This window comes from Ips typographus, linkage group LG5 (assembly GCF_016097725.1).
Source record: "Ips typographus isolate SLU linkage group LG5, UJ_Ityp_2.0, whole genome shotgun sequence".
In the NCBI taxonomy this organism is placed as follows: Eukaryota; Metazoa; Arthropoda; class Insecta; order Coleoptera; family Curculionidae; genus Ips; species Ips typographus.
This window is the reverse complement of record NC_138426.1, coordinates 2,294,877-2,309,628: the sequence shown is the minus strand read 5'-3', so window position 1 is coordinate 2,309,628 and position 14,752 is coordinate 2,294,877. Positions and strand designations below refer to the sequence as shown.

Genomic DNA, 14,752 nt, shown 5'->3' with positions numbered 1-14,752 from the left:
GTGTACTCACAGGCATTCAACACACCTTCTGCTTTTGTCGGTTTATTCTGTCTTCCTCTGGATCTCTTCTTCGATTCTCCAATCCCACTTCTGACACCAAATGTACCGTCGTACTCCTTAATGACACACTTCTTGTACAACACTGTATATTGTTTACAAACAATAAACTGACACTGACACTTAACCTCTTAATCTGACAACTTCGACTTCACTACAACCATCAACTCAACAACTCACTAACCAGGCCTGGTTCAGCTGCTTATATAGGCTTCCATGGATTCTAGAAAGTTCCCAAATATTCATGAAATTGACTTTCTCTCTCACACTCATTAAGCTATAACATAAATCTCTCTCTATATAAGCAACGGAGCCAGGATTTTCTAGAACACAGACAAAAGAATGTAGAACGTAAACAAAGCAACGTAACATACAGGGATAACAACAAATAACTAAAGAAATCCTAACTAATAATCAAAAGTTCGCTTCGCAACACTATGTTATGGTTCAGTCTTGGAATTCCGTAAACATCATGAAAATTATGTTTTTGCAAAGAGCGTCTTGAAAATGACATCTCAAGAATCCGTCTATTGGCCAAATGACACTACTCCACTTGATATTACTGTCATTTGTAAAAGAATGATCTTGAACTGTCAGATGATGACACGAAACGCGCTCTAATCTAATAAATTGTCGATTGAAGTAGTAGTCCATTCTCACTCAGTGGAGCTGTACAAATACAGGGGGAACAGTAACACTCAGAAAACAGTAATCACACAAGAAATTTATTAGGTTTTAAACCTTTTTTAAAAAATGCCCAACATGTTTCGAGCGCAGAAGCAGCTCATCATCAGGGGCTACTACCGAACTATAAAGATCCCATAATGGAGAAAAAAAACAAAAAAATAGTTACACTAAAAATAGTCAAAGCTCCTTTCCCATCGTGGCCTCCTAGCAGTGAACAAGTTACCAACTTAACACGTAGAAGGGTTTTTAGAGACATTTCACATCCCAGTTTCAAGATGCCGAACTTTCCCTACACTTAGGGTTGCCCCTCAGGGGGCCCCCTAAAACTCTATGTAATGTACCGTCAAAGAGTTAGATAGTGTTACTATTTTTTTGTATTTTTTTCTCCATTATGGGATTATTACTTTTTGATCCTTAAAAACGTCAATGGGTTTTTTAAAAGTTCTCCCTAAAAACTACAAACACTTAACCCCAGGTCTGCTTTCCCCTTTTACAGAATGACTGCTTAATTTTATAGTTCGGTACTAGCCCCTGATGATGAGCTGCTTCTGTGCTCGAAACATGTTGGGCATTTTTTAAAAAAGGTTTAAAACCTAATAAATTTATTGTAGAGACGACTAAGTGTTACTGTTTCCCCTGTATATAGTAAATTGTCGACTGATACCATGTACTGTACTTCTGAAGATACAATTTCTGATATTTTAGCTAAAGTTTAGTGGTCCATAAATAAAAGACAGACCAAATGCTTGATCGTATGTATTTTTTCGACGTTTCAAGGCTGACTGGCCTCTTCACAACACATGGTGGGTTTATGCTCACTTAACATTTAAGATTTATCATTTTATGCAGTTAAAAGTGAGGTTAACCTACTGAATCGTTCAATGGTCATTTAAAATTTATCATTTAAGTAATGGCCTCGCAGATCACATTCTTAAATGAAAATAGTTCTGCCCATGTTTGGAGCTACCAAAATGCTTTAGAGAAATTTGTTTTAGTTAGATATTTTTGATGTTTTTTATTTAGAAATCCGTGTTGTTGAAAGCAGTAACAAATTTTAAACAGTTAATTTTTAACGGTATTTTCTGTTTCGTTATTTCCAATATAATTGCAAGTAGTCCAAGCGTACCAGTGTATTTTACTTTATTATTTGTGAAAATCATGTGATATTCAGGTAAATTTTTCATAAATCTGCCATAAATCTCAAAAACACATTTTATATCAAATACTGCAAGAATACGTTTTTAAACCCTGATTTTTGCAACTTTGGAGCATAGTTTGACAGTTTTGACGTTAGTGACAGTTGTCACGAGATTGTAGGACATCATTTAGCTAAACGGTCACGTGGCAATTGTCAAAATAACTCATAAATCTCAAAAACACGTTTTATGTCAAATACTACAAGAAAACGTTTTTAAACCCTGAATTTTTCAACTTTAGAGCATAATTTTACAGTTTTGACGTTAGTGACAGTTGTCACGTGATTGTAGAACACTATTTAGTTAAACGGTCACGTGACAATTGTCAAAATAACGGTCATAAATCTCAAAAACACGTTTTATTATCAAATACTACAAGAAAACGTTTCTAAACCCTAATTGTACAACTTTAGAGCATAGTTTGACAGTTTTGACGTTAGTGACAGTTGTCACGTGATTGTAGGACATCATTTAGCTAAACGGTCACGTGACAATTGTCAAAATAACTGTCATAAATCTCAAAAACACGTTTTATGTCAAATACTACAAGAAAACGTTTTTAAACCCTGAATTTTTCAACTTTGGAGCATAATTTGACAGTTTTGACGTTAGTGACAGTTGTCACGTAATTTTAGAACACTATTTCGCTAGACGGTCACGTGACAATTGTCAAAACAACGGTCATAAATTTCAAAAACACGTTTTAGATCAAATACTACAAGAAAACGTTTCTAAACCCTGATTTTTGCAACTTTAGAGCATGGTTGGACAGTTTTGACGTTAGTGGCAGTTGTCACGTGATTGTAGATCACTATTTAGTTAAACCGTCACGTGACAATTGTCAAAATAACGGTCATAAATCTCAAAAATACGTTTTATTAGCAAATACTACAAGAAAACGTTTCTAAACCCTGATTTTTGCAACTTTAGAGTATAGTTTGACAGTTTTGATGTTAATCACAGTTGTCACGTGCTTGTAGAACACTATTTAGCTAGACGGTCACGTGACAATTGTCAAAATAACTGTCATAAATCTCAAAAATACGTTTTATTAGCAAATACTGCAAGAAAACGTTTCTAAACCCTGATTTTTGCAACTTTAGAGTATAGTTTGACAGTTTTAACCTTAGTGACAGTTGTCACGTGATTGTAGAACACTATTTAGCTAGACGGTCACGTGACAATTATCAAAATAACTGTCATATATCTCAAAAATACGTTTTATATCAAATACTACAAGAAAACGTTTCTAAACCCTGATTTTTGCAACTTTAGAGCATAGCTTGACAGTTTTGACGTTAGTGGCAGTTGTCACGTGATTGTAGAGCACTATTTAGTTAAACGGTCACGTGACAATTATCAAAATAACTGTCATAAATCTCAAAAATACGTTTTATATCAAATACTACAAGAAAACGTTTCTAAACCCTGATTTTTGCAACTTTAGAGCATAGTTTGACAGTTTTGACCTTAATGACAGTTGCCACGTGATCGTAGAACACTATTTAGCTAGACGGTCACGTGACAATTATCAAAATAACGGTCATAAATATCAAAAACACGTTTTATATGCAATACTACAAGAAAACGTTCCTAAACCCTGAGTTTTGCAACTTTAGAACATAGTTTGACAGTTTTGACGTTAGTGACAGTTGTCACGTGATCGTAGAACACTATTTAGCTAAACGGTCACGTGACAAATGTCAAAATAACGGTCATAAATCTCATAAACACGCTTTATATCAAATACTACAAGAAAACGTTTCTAAACCCAGATTTTTGCAACTTTAGAGCATAATTTTACAGTTTTGACGTTAGTGACAGTTGTCACGTGAACGTAGAACATTATTTAGCTAAACGGTCACGTGGCAATTGTCAAAATAACGGTCATGAATCTCAAAAACCCGTTTTATATCAAATACTGCAAGAAAACGTTCCTAAACCCTGATTTTTGCAACTTTAGAGCATAGTTTGACAATTTTGACGTTAGTGGCAGTTGTCACGTGATTTCAGAAGACTATTTAGCTAGACTATGAAGTGACAATTGTTAAAATGTAATTCTTGCAAATTGTAGTAAAATTTTGACAATTCTGACAATAGTGACAGACATCACGTGGTTTTAGAGAATAGTTTGGAGTAAGAAAATGACTGTTTTAAGCGCATTTTTAGAATCCTTATTAAATTTCCAATTCAATAAATTGAAAAAGTATATGAAAAGTTTTACAACCAACAGAATGGCAATACCGTAATTAAAGACGGTAGATTATATAGAAAAAACAGGAGAACGGTAGAAGAACTACAAAAACGGTAGACCTGGCAACATTGGTTATTAGTCGGAGTGTGGTTCATCATATTATATTTACCGGCGCATTTTTAAAGAATGCGAAAAGGAAATATATAATATAAATATTATTATTTTTTTTGTTTCTTAATTATTTCATTTAATAACGGGGTAAATTTTGATGGGAGGTACGAGCGGGGTGAAGTTATTGGAAATGAGGTAGGATTGCCCCGATCGGGGTAGTTTTGGCAACGCTGGTACCAGTTCATGAATAAATTCACAAAAAAATCTCAATTTCGTCTTAAACTTTTAAAGCGGCATTTAAATCGACTCCTAATTGCTCAATTTGGCTCAATTTAAACTTCCCAGTACCTCTTCAAATAACCGAGATCCCCACGGTAAAGACTCGTAAAACGGACACCCTGTATTATTATAATCTAAATGCACAGTGCATATTACAAAACACATTGTAGGTTGGTGGCAAGCAGGCAGCCTTTTCAGCTGTAGCCGAATTTTATCAAAGCTTGGTGTGTAGAGAAAAAAAGGCTGTTGGTGAAGAGATATCCAGATTGAGGGTAATACTTTAAACTTAATATTCTCAGTTAATATTAATTAATTATTTTCTTGATTAGACTGCTGTAGAGAAATTTAAAGCGGCCCAATCACGATCCGGCAAAAGTCTGTTCAGTGACCTCCTCAACAAAGCCGAAAGAAATCTTGCAGAGGTTGAGAAAGATAATGACTTTATTTATCACGAAAGAATACCAGATTTCAAATCGTTGGAACCAATTGGAAAAGCTCCGGTGGCAAAGCTTTTGCCTTTACCTGACAAAATGTCTCAAAATTTCAAAGGTCTGTTGTACTGCTCACTTTATTCCAGTAGGCTTATTAGACAGTTTTTCAGATTTGTTCTCGAGTTTGGTCCCTGTAGCGGTGCATCAAGCTCTAGCGTCCTACGATTTGCGTAAAACTGAAATTGTCAACACTGAAATTACAAAATTGCGGGAATCGACCCAAGAATTGAATGGGTGGGTGTTTTTCACTTTAATTAGTGATTTTTTAAAAATTAATTTTTGTTTGACAGGGTTTTGGCGAGTCTAAATCTTCCAGCAGCTATTGAAGTAACCGATTCTACTACTGGTTTGCCTCCATCCATTTTAGAGAAAGCGAACACCGTAGTGTCTCTAGGTGGCATTTCCGCTCTGAAACAGATGATTGAAGAATTGCCAGAATCACTGAAAAGGAATCAGGATATCTTGGATGAAACGGACAGGTAAGTTTTAACAAATCGTCCAAGTAAAGAGTGTCTAAATTATGGATTTGATTGGGTCAAAATTGGGTCAATTAGGTGTTTTTCTCTTTTGATTGAAGGGCGTTTTAACCCCATTTGCATCGTCATACTTTAACCAAAGATAATGGATATTAGTACAGGGTGTCCGAAAATAGTTCGACCAACACTAAACAAGGCATATCTACAGCAAAAATAAGTGTGACAAGTCTTGTAATAACGGTTCTACAAAGCGTAAAGTTGTTGAGCGATTTATGTAGGAGGTATACACAAATAACTTTTATTCTTCTTTGGTTTCTAACAGTTTACTTTAAAAAAATCAACTATCTATTACTTTTTTCTTTTTTCTTTACCTTAACTTAACCTAATCTATTTCCATCTATAAACAGAGTTGCCACATCTGCCCACTCCCCAAACTGTCACTTCTTTTCTTTTAAGATTATAGGTGCTCTTATTTGTCGCATGCTAACTTTGGTATGTAGATCATAATTTTAGCTTTCTTTTAACTAAACCCAATTTTTATTCAAACATTACAAATAACCCAGATATTGACTGGGAAATAGAGCATTGCAAGTACACAAGTTCTTTTTGAAGATGTCATAATTTGACAGCTCATAACTTAGTCCCTGTAACAGTTCAAACGTCAAATTGTAGCACGTGATTTTGGCTTACTTTTATCTGAATACAAGTTTCTTTCAAAAAATAAAATAACCGAGATATTTGGCATGAAATACAACAGTGTACCTGTACTAGAAATATTGAAGGTGTCACAATTTGACAGCTCCTAACTTGGTTACTATGACAGCTAGAAGGTTCGTTCAAACGTCAAGATGTAGTACGTGATTTTGGCTTACTTTTACCTCAATACAATTTTCCTTTCAAAATTACAAATCACCGAGATATTTGACTTGAAATACAACAGTAGCCGCATTCGTTTTCAAGCTCCATGGAGCGAGTAGAGCGTTTTTGACGTCACAATGACGCAACTTGGCAAAACCATTATTTTGACCAACTGTCAAATTACGTCATTCTGACGTCAAAAACGCTCTTCACGCTCCATGGAGCGTAAAAACGAATGCGGTCCAAGTAACTGTACTACAAATATTAAAAATGTCACAATTTGACAGCTCCTAACTTTGTTACTATGACAGCTAGAAGGTTCGTTCAAACGTCAAAATGTAGCACGTGATGTTGGCTTACTTTTAGCTCAATACAATTTTCCTTTCAAAATTACAAATCACCAAGATATTTGACATATGTACAACTGTACTAGAAATATTAAAAGTGTCACAATTTGACAGCTCCTAACTTTGTTACTATGACAGCTAGAAGGTTCGTTCAAACGTCAAAATGTAGCACGTAATTTTGGCTTACTTTTACCTCAATACAATTTTCCTTTCAAAATTACAAATCACCAAGATATTTGACATGAAATACAACAGTGTAACTGTACTAGAAATATTGAAGTTGCCACAATTTGACAGCTCCTAACTCGGATACTATGACAGCTAGAAGGTTCATTCAAACGTCAAAATGTAGCACCTGATTTTGGCGTACTTTTACCTCAATACAATTTTTCTTTCAAAATTACAAATCACCAAGATATTTGACATGATATACAACTGTACTAGAAATATTAAATATGTCACAATTTGACAGCTCCTAACTTGGTTACTATGACAGCTAGAAGGTTCGTTCAAATGTCAAAATGTAGCACGTGATTTTGGCTTACTTTTACCTCAATACAATTTTCCTTTCAAAATTACAAATCACCAAGATATTCGACATATGTACAACTGTACTAGAAATATTAAAAGTGTCACAATTTGACAGCTCCTAACTTGGTTACTATGACAGCTAGAAGGTTCGTTCAAATGTCAAAATGTAGTACGTGATTTTGGCTTACTTTTACCTCAATACAATTTTCCTTTCAAAATTACAAATCACCGAGATATTTGACATGAAATACAACGGTGTAACTGTACTGGAAACATTGAAGTTGTCACAATTTGACAGCTCCTAACTTGATTACTGTGACAGCTAGAAGGTTCATTCAAACGCCAAAATGTAGCACGTGATTTTGGCGTACTTTTACCTCAATACAATTTTCCTTTCAAAATTACAAATCACCAAGATATTTGACATGATATACAACTGTACTAGAAATATTAAAAGTGTCACAATTTGACAGCTCCTAACTTGGTTACTATGACAGCTAGAAGGTTCGTTCAAATGTCAAAATGTAGTACGTGATTTTGGCTTACTTTTACCTCAATACAATTTTCCTTTCAAAATTACAAATCACCGAGATATTTGACATGAAATACAACGGTGTAACTGTACTGGAAACATTGAAGTTGTCACAATTTGACAGCTCCTAACTTGATTACTATGAAAGATAGAAGGTTCGTTCAAATGTCAAAATGTAGCACGTGATTTTGGCTTACTTTTACCTCAATACAATTTTCCTTTTAAAATTACAAATCACCAAGATATTTGACATGATATACAACTGTACTAGAAATATTAAAAATGTCACAATTTGACAGCTCCTAACTTGGTTACTATGACAGCTAGAAGGTTCGTTCAAACGTCAAAATGTAGTACGTGATTTTGTCTTACTTTTGCCTCAATACAATTTTCTTTCAAAAATTACAAATCACCAAGATATTTGACATGAAATACAACAGTGTAACTGTACTAGAAAAATTGAAGAAATTCCATTGGACCACAGCTTATAAGCCTGGATAACTTTTATATTTCAAAACACTAATAACTGAGAAATCTGGTCTAGAATACTGTCGTGCACGCCAGAGTTAAATACAAAACTTTAATATACTCTCTTCTACACAGTTTGAAGGTATTTCTGATTGAACTGAGTGAAAGTGATACATGCAATTAAGGGTTAAACAGGTCATTTCTGGACACCTTGTGTAAAATATTTATTTTTATTTTCTAAGAGCTGTCATCAGTCCTCTACGTGCTGTCTTCAATACCGATCACTCAAAAACTCTGTTAATGTTAATTCCAATAATAAGTATGTGTCAAACTAATTAAGTCACCGTATTTGTCAAAACAACAAAAACTGATCAGCAGTGGAAAAAAACTACTTTTTACATTACAATAAAAAAATCCCTGAGGATGTCAATTTTTATATTTCATTGCGGCATAACGTGTTGTATATTTCAAAATTTTGAGTCGAAATTTTACTAACTTTACATATCAAAGCTGCCCGTTACCTAAAATTTTAAAATTCTATTGTATGATTAGGTACGGTTAGAACAAATTTTTTCAGTACTACAATAGCCTCACAAACTCAAATAGTTCAGTTGGTGTCTCAGTGTATGTTTAAACTGTTTAGTGTTCCCGCTTACGCTCAGTTTCAGGCAATAGTTTAAAAAAAGTAAAACCACTCACTACAACCACCTTTTCAATTAAATAACGATAAAATTATGTTAATTCAGAATGCTAAATGAAGAGAAGGCCGCAGATGACGCTTTAAGGCAACAATTTAAAGAAAAATGGACCAGAACTCCGTCCGACAAGTTAACTGAAATGTTTAGATCAAATGCCGCTAAATATAGGCAAATCATCAATAATGCTGTGGAGGTGAGAATTAATTTTTTTGTGAGAATAATATCGTAACAGTCAAGAGGAATTTTAAGGCAGATAAGCTAGTCCAAAATAAATTTAACACCCACAAATCGATGATGGAACTATTAAGTAACCCAGCTGAACTGGAAAGTTCCCTTCCAAGTGGCAATGGCGGTAATATTCAAAACTCTTCGGCGGTCGCCACTTTAAAATCGCTTATGGAAGAGGTGAGAATATGGTTAAAAAAAAATATTCAGAAAGCGTTTAAAGGTTGTAATTTTTAGGTTGACACAATCAAAGCGGAACGCGAAGCCATCGAGTCCGAACTAAAGAGTGCTACAACTGATATGAAAGATAAATTTCTATTAGCTTTGGCTAAAGATGGTGAAATCAACGAGCCCGCTTTGTCGTATAATACTTTGGGCCAAACTTACGGCTCTTTGCAAAAACAAGTAGCCGAAAGTTTGGAGAAACAAAAAACCTTAGTTCAACGAATACGGGTTAGGAGTTATTTTCCTTCCGTATGTAATAGGGAGTTTAATTCATTTTTGGGTTCAGGCTGCTCACCAAGAATTTTCTTCGGAACGGGGCTCGACCACCGGAGGTAGAGAAGCTATGATGTGTCAATTAGCGTCGGCGCATGACGTTTTCAGGGATCTGCAAAATAATTTGAAGGAGGGATCTAAGTTCTACAATGACTTGACACAGGTAAGTTTGTTACAAAACTACTACTGTGATTAGTTTGATCGATCGGTTTTTTGAAACGTCTTTTAATAGCTATTTATGTAACCAGTTACGAAAAGTTCGATTTTGTGTAACGAATGAATGTTTGTAGGGCGAGCGCAGTGAGGTCCTACAATTTGAATGAATTACACAATAAGACATTTTCGAAACGTGTTGCATACATAATTTTTTCTAATTTTGACCAAAAAGCTGTGAAAACCATCTTTTAAAGTGATTTAACACAAATATTCACTTTCATAGCACCTTGTATAAACTGTGACAACGACATGTTATGATGGATGTCGCCCATATGTTTCTACGGACATGCATAAAAACAGGGAGTGATGAAATGAACTTTTCATAACTAGTTACATAAAGTGATACTTTTCGTAACTAGTTACGAAAAGTAAAACGTTTTGTCACTCTAATCAGTTTTGAAAAGTGTCACTTTATATGCCAAAATTAGGATAAATATATAAAAAGAGAGAAAAGATATAGAAAAAAATATTTTTTCTAATTTTGACATAAGTGACACTTTTCATAACCCTTGCCAGTGACACAACGTTTTACTTTTTGCAATCAGTTGTGAAAAGTTTGTAGGCATATAGTCGGATTTTTACCTTTTGAGAATGACGTCATCTTTTTACATCTTTGTTTCGCGCATATCAAACATAAGAAATAAACAATTTTAGCAAAAAAGGCACGTTGTTAATTTTGTCATCCTGTCAAATTAAAAACGTTGACATTTACTGTCACTTTGATATAAACAAATATCAAAGGAATAAAAATGCTGCGCTACAATGACCAAGCCCAAATGCTAATTCTAAATGTGCTGTTTTTTTTGGAGTACGAAAAGAAACAGTTTCCAGATGTCATCCCAATTGATTATTTCAATGTGTATGATAGAGCATCACAGGCTTTAAAAGTGAGTACTGCTACCCTATGCCGAATGAAAAAGGCTGGAATTCCAGCTGACGACTCCTATTTCACCAACATTTCTAAGAAAATGTCAGTCAGTAAAACCAAAATAACCGCTTTTATGAAAAACAAAGAAGTTGGTAATGTTGGTATGCCAAATTACTATTTTCGCTTTATTGTGCAAATCACAAAAACACAGCAGAAAATCAATGAACATTAATAATATATTATGTTATTAGGAGTAGAAGAGATCTTTAAGTGAGTGCAAGCACACCTATTCATTGAATGAATGATGATTAAACTGAAACTCTCATGATCATGTGAGTTTCAAGACACTTGATCATCAATTACTTCTGAACGCACTCATTTTTCAAAGCATTTGTAGGTTAAAACTTGTGATCTAATTCCAGACATGCGTGTTTTTTCACCTGCTTGACGTCATTCTCAAAGGGTAAAAATTTGACGAGTCAAGCAGCTCCGATTTCAGCCTAAAATGAAAACAAACATTAACTGCATTACTTTAGTTAATATATCTACTATGGAAAAACTCAATATTTGAATTGTTTATATTCAATAAGATAATTATTCCTAGTGAAAAATTAACATAAAAGTCAATAAGGTAATTGATTATAAGAAAGTGCATTGGAAATATGTAGGTGTATGAAACTTGGTGAAAACTAATCTTTATATTTATAACACAATTTGAGCAATTACTGATATTGACTTCAGATGACAAAGATGTGCTTGCATTTGTATTTATTTGTGTATTTTGCACTAAATCTTCTCCAAGAATCCTGGATGCAATTCTTCGCTTGTTCTCTACGGAATTGTCGACGTAACTTTCTACCACTGCGTTGGACTTCCATCCTCCATGTTGCTTAATTTTTAAATCTTCGAAAACAGTGACCAGTGTATAGAGCTGGATTTTAGAAACGCCGCTATATTTTTCGGTATGTTTCCGAAATTATTAATACCCACAAGTTGAGGTCGATATTTTCCGTTAGAATACTTAATAAAAAAATCTATTCTGTGTCGTGTTTGGTGGTCGCAACGAAACGTACTTTTTTATAATTTCAATGAGGTCTAACCCGTCAATGTTCCCCGATGTTACGGCAAATTCACGACGTATGTTTGTCTTTGTGTTAGGAATTGTTACTTTAGGTGAGCATTCCTTGCAGTTTCTACTTTTGCCCTACTGATGTGGCTGAGCTGAGGGACGTGATTTCGCGCATCGTGAATCGTAATTCCTCCGGGTACGATGGGGTGTCCATTAGGGTGTTTCAGAGCCTTGCGGAGCCAGCTTTGTTTTCGCTTGCGGATGCAATTAACGTTTCGTTTGAGACAGGCGAATTTCCTTCCTGCCTAAAACGGGCGATAGTGATCCCGTTACAGAAGGGTGGGGACTCGGTGGACTCATCGAATTTCCGTCCTATATCGTTGCTTACCACTCTGTCGAAGGTGGTTGAGAAGCTGGTAAAAAAGAGGCTGGTTGGTTTTTTGTCCGCTTTTGACATTTTAGACTAGTTTTTTCACTTCTGGAGACACTCTACACTAGCCTTAATGCTGGGGATGTGGCTGCGGCAGTATTTGCGATTTTTCAAAGGCTTTTGACTGCGTGAATCGGGGGGTGCTGCTGCGGAAACTTCACCGCTATGGGGTGCGGGGGACGGCTGCTCCGTGGTTTGAGGAGTATCTTTCGGATACGATCCAGGTGGTGAGGATGCGCCCTTGGTGTGTCATCGCGTGTTGGGCCCTATACTTTTCTTGACCTCGCAACGCTGAATGTTCGGGGTGCATTCACACTTTTTGCCGACGATACGACTCTCCTTTGGCATGCGAGAACGGGTGGAGGCCTCAGGAAGATGATAGCCTTGGATCTTCCAAAGGTTAAGGGATGGTGAGATGCAAATTCCCTTAGCTTAAACATCACCAAAACAAATACCTTTGGTTGTGATTTTGAAGAGTTATATATTGGCGATCAGCATATTGAAAGCAAGTCGGTCACGAAGTTTCTGGACCTTACCATTGACGATAAGCTTAAGTTCGGGAACCATATTTCTCAGTTGAGATCTAGGTTGGCGTCGGGTTGTTATGCCGTTAGGGTGGTCTCGGGCGAGCTGGGGACTGAGACCGCTAAGATGGTGTATTTCTCACATTTTGCGTCGCATCTGCGCTATGGTATAGCATTTTGGGGATTTTGTTCTCGACAGCTGTTTAACTCAATTTTTGTCATACAGAAGAGAGCGCTCCGGTTCATGTGCCGTGTGAGAGCTAGGAAGCATTGTAGACCACTGTTAAGCATGGAATACTGACATTGACGTCTTTCTTGGTCCTCGAGACGGTGTGTCAGATTCACAAAACAGCTTGTGATGGAAGGTTGAGCGAGGAACAGCGTTTGCGCCTGCCTATGCCCCGGTCGACTCGTGTCAGGGGATCAATCGTGTATGAGGGCCTCAAAATCTACAACCATCTGGACAGAAAATATAAGCTAATGCCATACCCACAATTTAGAAGGGGGGTTAAGAGTGTTCTATTAACAAGGTCTTATTACAGCCTGGAAGAGTATTATAGTGATAGTCTTTAGTGTCTTTGGTCGTCTGCAATTCTAACTAATTTTTATGGTTGTACTTATTTTTAGTTTTATTGTTACATTTAACTTCTTTTTACTTAACTTCTATTTACTTTGCTTTGTACACAAGAATTCTGTTCTTATTACAATAAAGCGTATTTTGACTTTGACTTCAAAGTACTGTCCTTCATCAACGAGGTTATCGTGCGAAGAAATGTTAATTCACTTTTCCGGCAAGCACCAGAGATTCCAATAATCAAGGCCACCTAAAATAACAAATATCCATTATTATAGCCGGGTCAAAAAATACGTTAGGTATTATCAAAAACAGGTACCTCTTAGTCATTAGGTAAAATTAGCAATGTTTTCTTTCGTCAGGACATTTGCCTTCTTAGGCTTATAATTTTTGGAGTGGCGCTTTAAAAATGCACGTAAACTAGTAAATTTCTTGATGTCCACATTTCAGACCACATTTGGAGAAAACTAATTTCTCAAGTTACCAATCGGTCAATAATGGTATGTTTACCATGTCAGTAGTAAAAACTTAATTTAGCTTATCATAGTTACTGGAATCTGCTGAGTGTGATCAGTCGTTCAGTAAATGTATAGAGTTATTTTTTCAGTTGTTAGTCACATTCCAAAACAAAGTATCGGACTTCTGCTTTGCTAGGAAAACGGAAAAAGAAGAACTGTTGAAGGACTTAACACAGGAAAGTAGTCGCTCTACACCAGCGGCTCCTCCAGCTACTCCTAGCTATCATACAGGTATTTCACTCAAAATATGTTTATTTAATATTGGTTATTCCTTAAAAACAATAATGTATAATGTACAAGGGCTGAAACAAAAATATAATGCCACGTCCCATTCAACATATTTACCTTTCTATTACAATGTTAATAGGTCATCCTATTTTTGTTTGATTTTCCGTATTTTGATAGCTTTAAGAATCTACAAATTATCATCATTTGCATCGTCAAATTATTGTTTGTGTGAAATTTTCCATAAACCACCAGCCATAAAACCGCGTGAAAGCCTATACGGAGAAAGATAATTGAATTTGGAAACCGGCAATAAGTTTCACATAATCTTTCACATAAAAATATCGATTCGATAAATTGTCTTATTTGGGTTTCTGAACAAACCTTTCGCTTTCATAAATTATGGAAAAGATATCACAGCTAAAACGATCAGATATCTGATCCACAAATAGTGACGCACATGTATTGACGGCTAACCTAAACAAATATGACAGACGGTCACGGACCGTAAGTTCTACACCATTTACACATGTAGTTTAGAAAACATCACTTGGATTTTAAAAATATAAGTTGGATTTCAGAATCTATAACTTGTATTTCATTATCGTAAATTTGGTTTTAGAAAACGTAAGTTGTCTTTCAGATTCGTCACTTGTATTTCAGAAAAGGTCACTTGTATT

At 35.5% G+C, this 14,752-nt stretch overlaps 1 protein-coding gene across 3 annotated transcripts in view; it reads left to right on the top strand.

The window, feature by feature from the left end:
* The window catches only part of ALiX (programmed cell death 6-interacting protein-like protein AliX), a 44,377-nt gene that overhangs the window by 9,740 nt on the left and 19,885 nt on the right, over positions 1-14,752 (top strand). For 2 of the 3 annotated variants that reach the window (XM_081979472.1, XM_081979473.1), the window contains exons 7-15: positions 4,695-4,796; positions 4,854-5,073; positions 5,126-5,249; positions 5,306-5,494; positions 8,974-9,118; positions 9,175-9,330; positions 9,388-9,603; positions 9,662-9,811; positions 13,904-14,078. In XM_081979472.1, coding sequence (XP_081835598.1) covers positions 4,695-4,796; positions 4,854-5,073; positions 5,126-5,249; positions 5,306-5,494; positions 8,974-9,118; positions 9,175-9,330; positions 9,388-9,603; positions 9,662-9,811; positions 13,904-14,078 — 1,477 coding nt within the window. The remainder of the gene's footprint in view (positions 1-4,694; positions 4,797-4,853; positions 5,074-5,125; positions 5,250-5,305; positions 5,495-8,973; positions 9,119-9,174; positions 9,331-9,387; positions 9,604-9,661; positions 9,812-13,903; positions 14,079-14,752) is intronic. The other variant, XM_081979474.1, reaches the window with a different exon arrangement.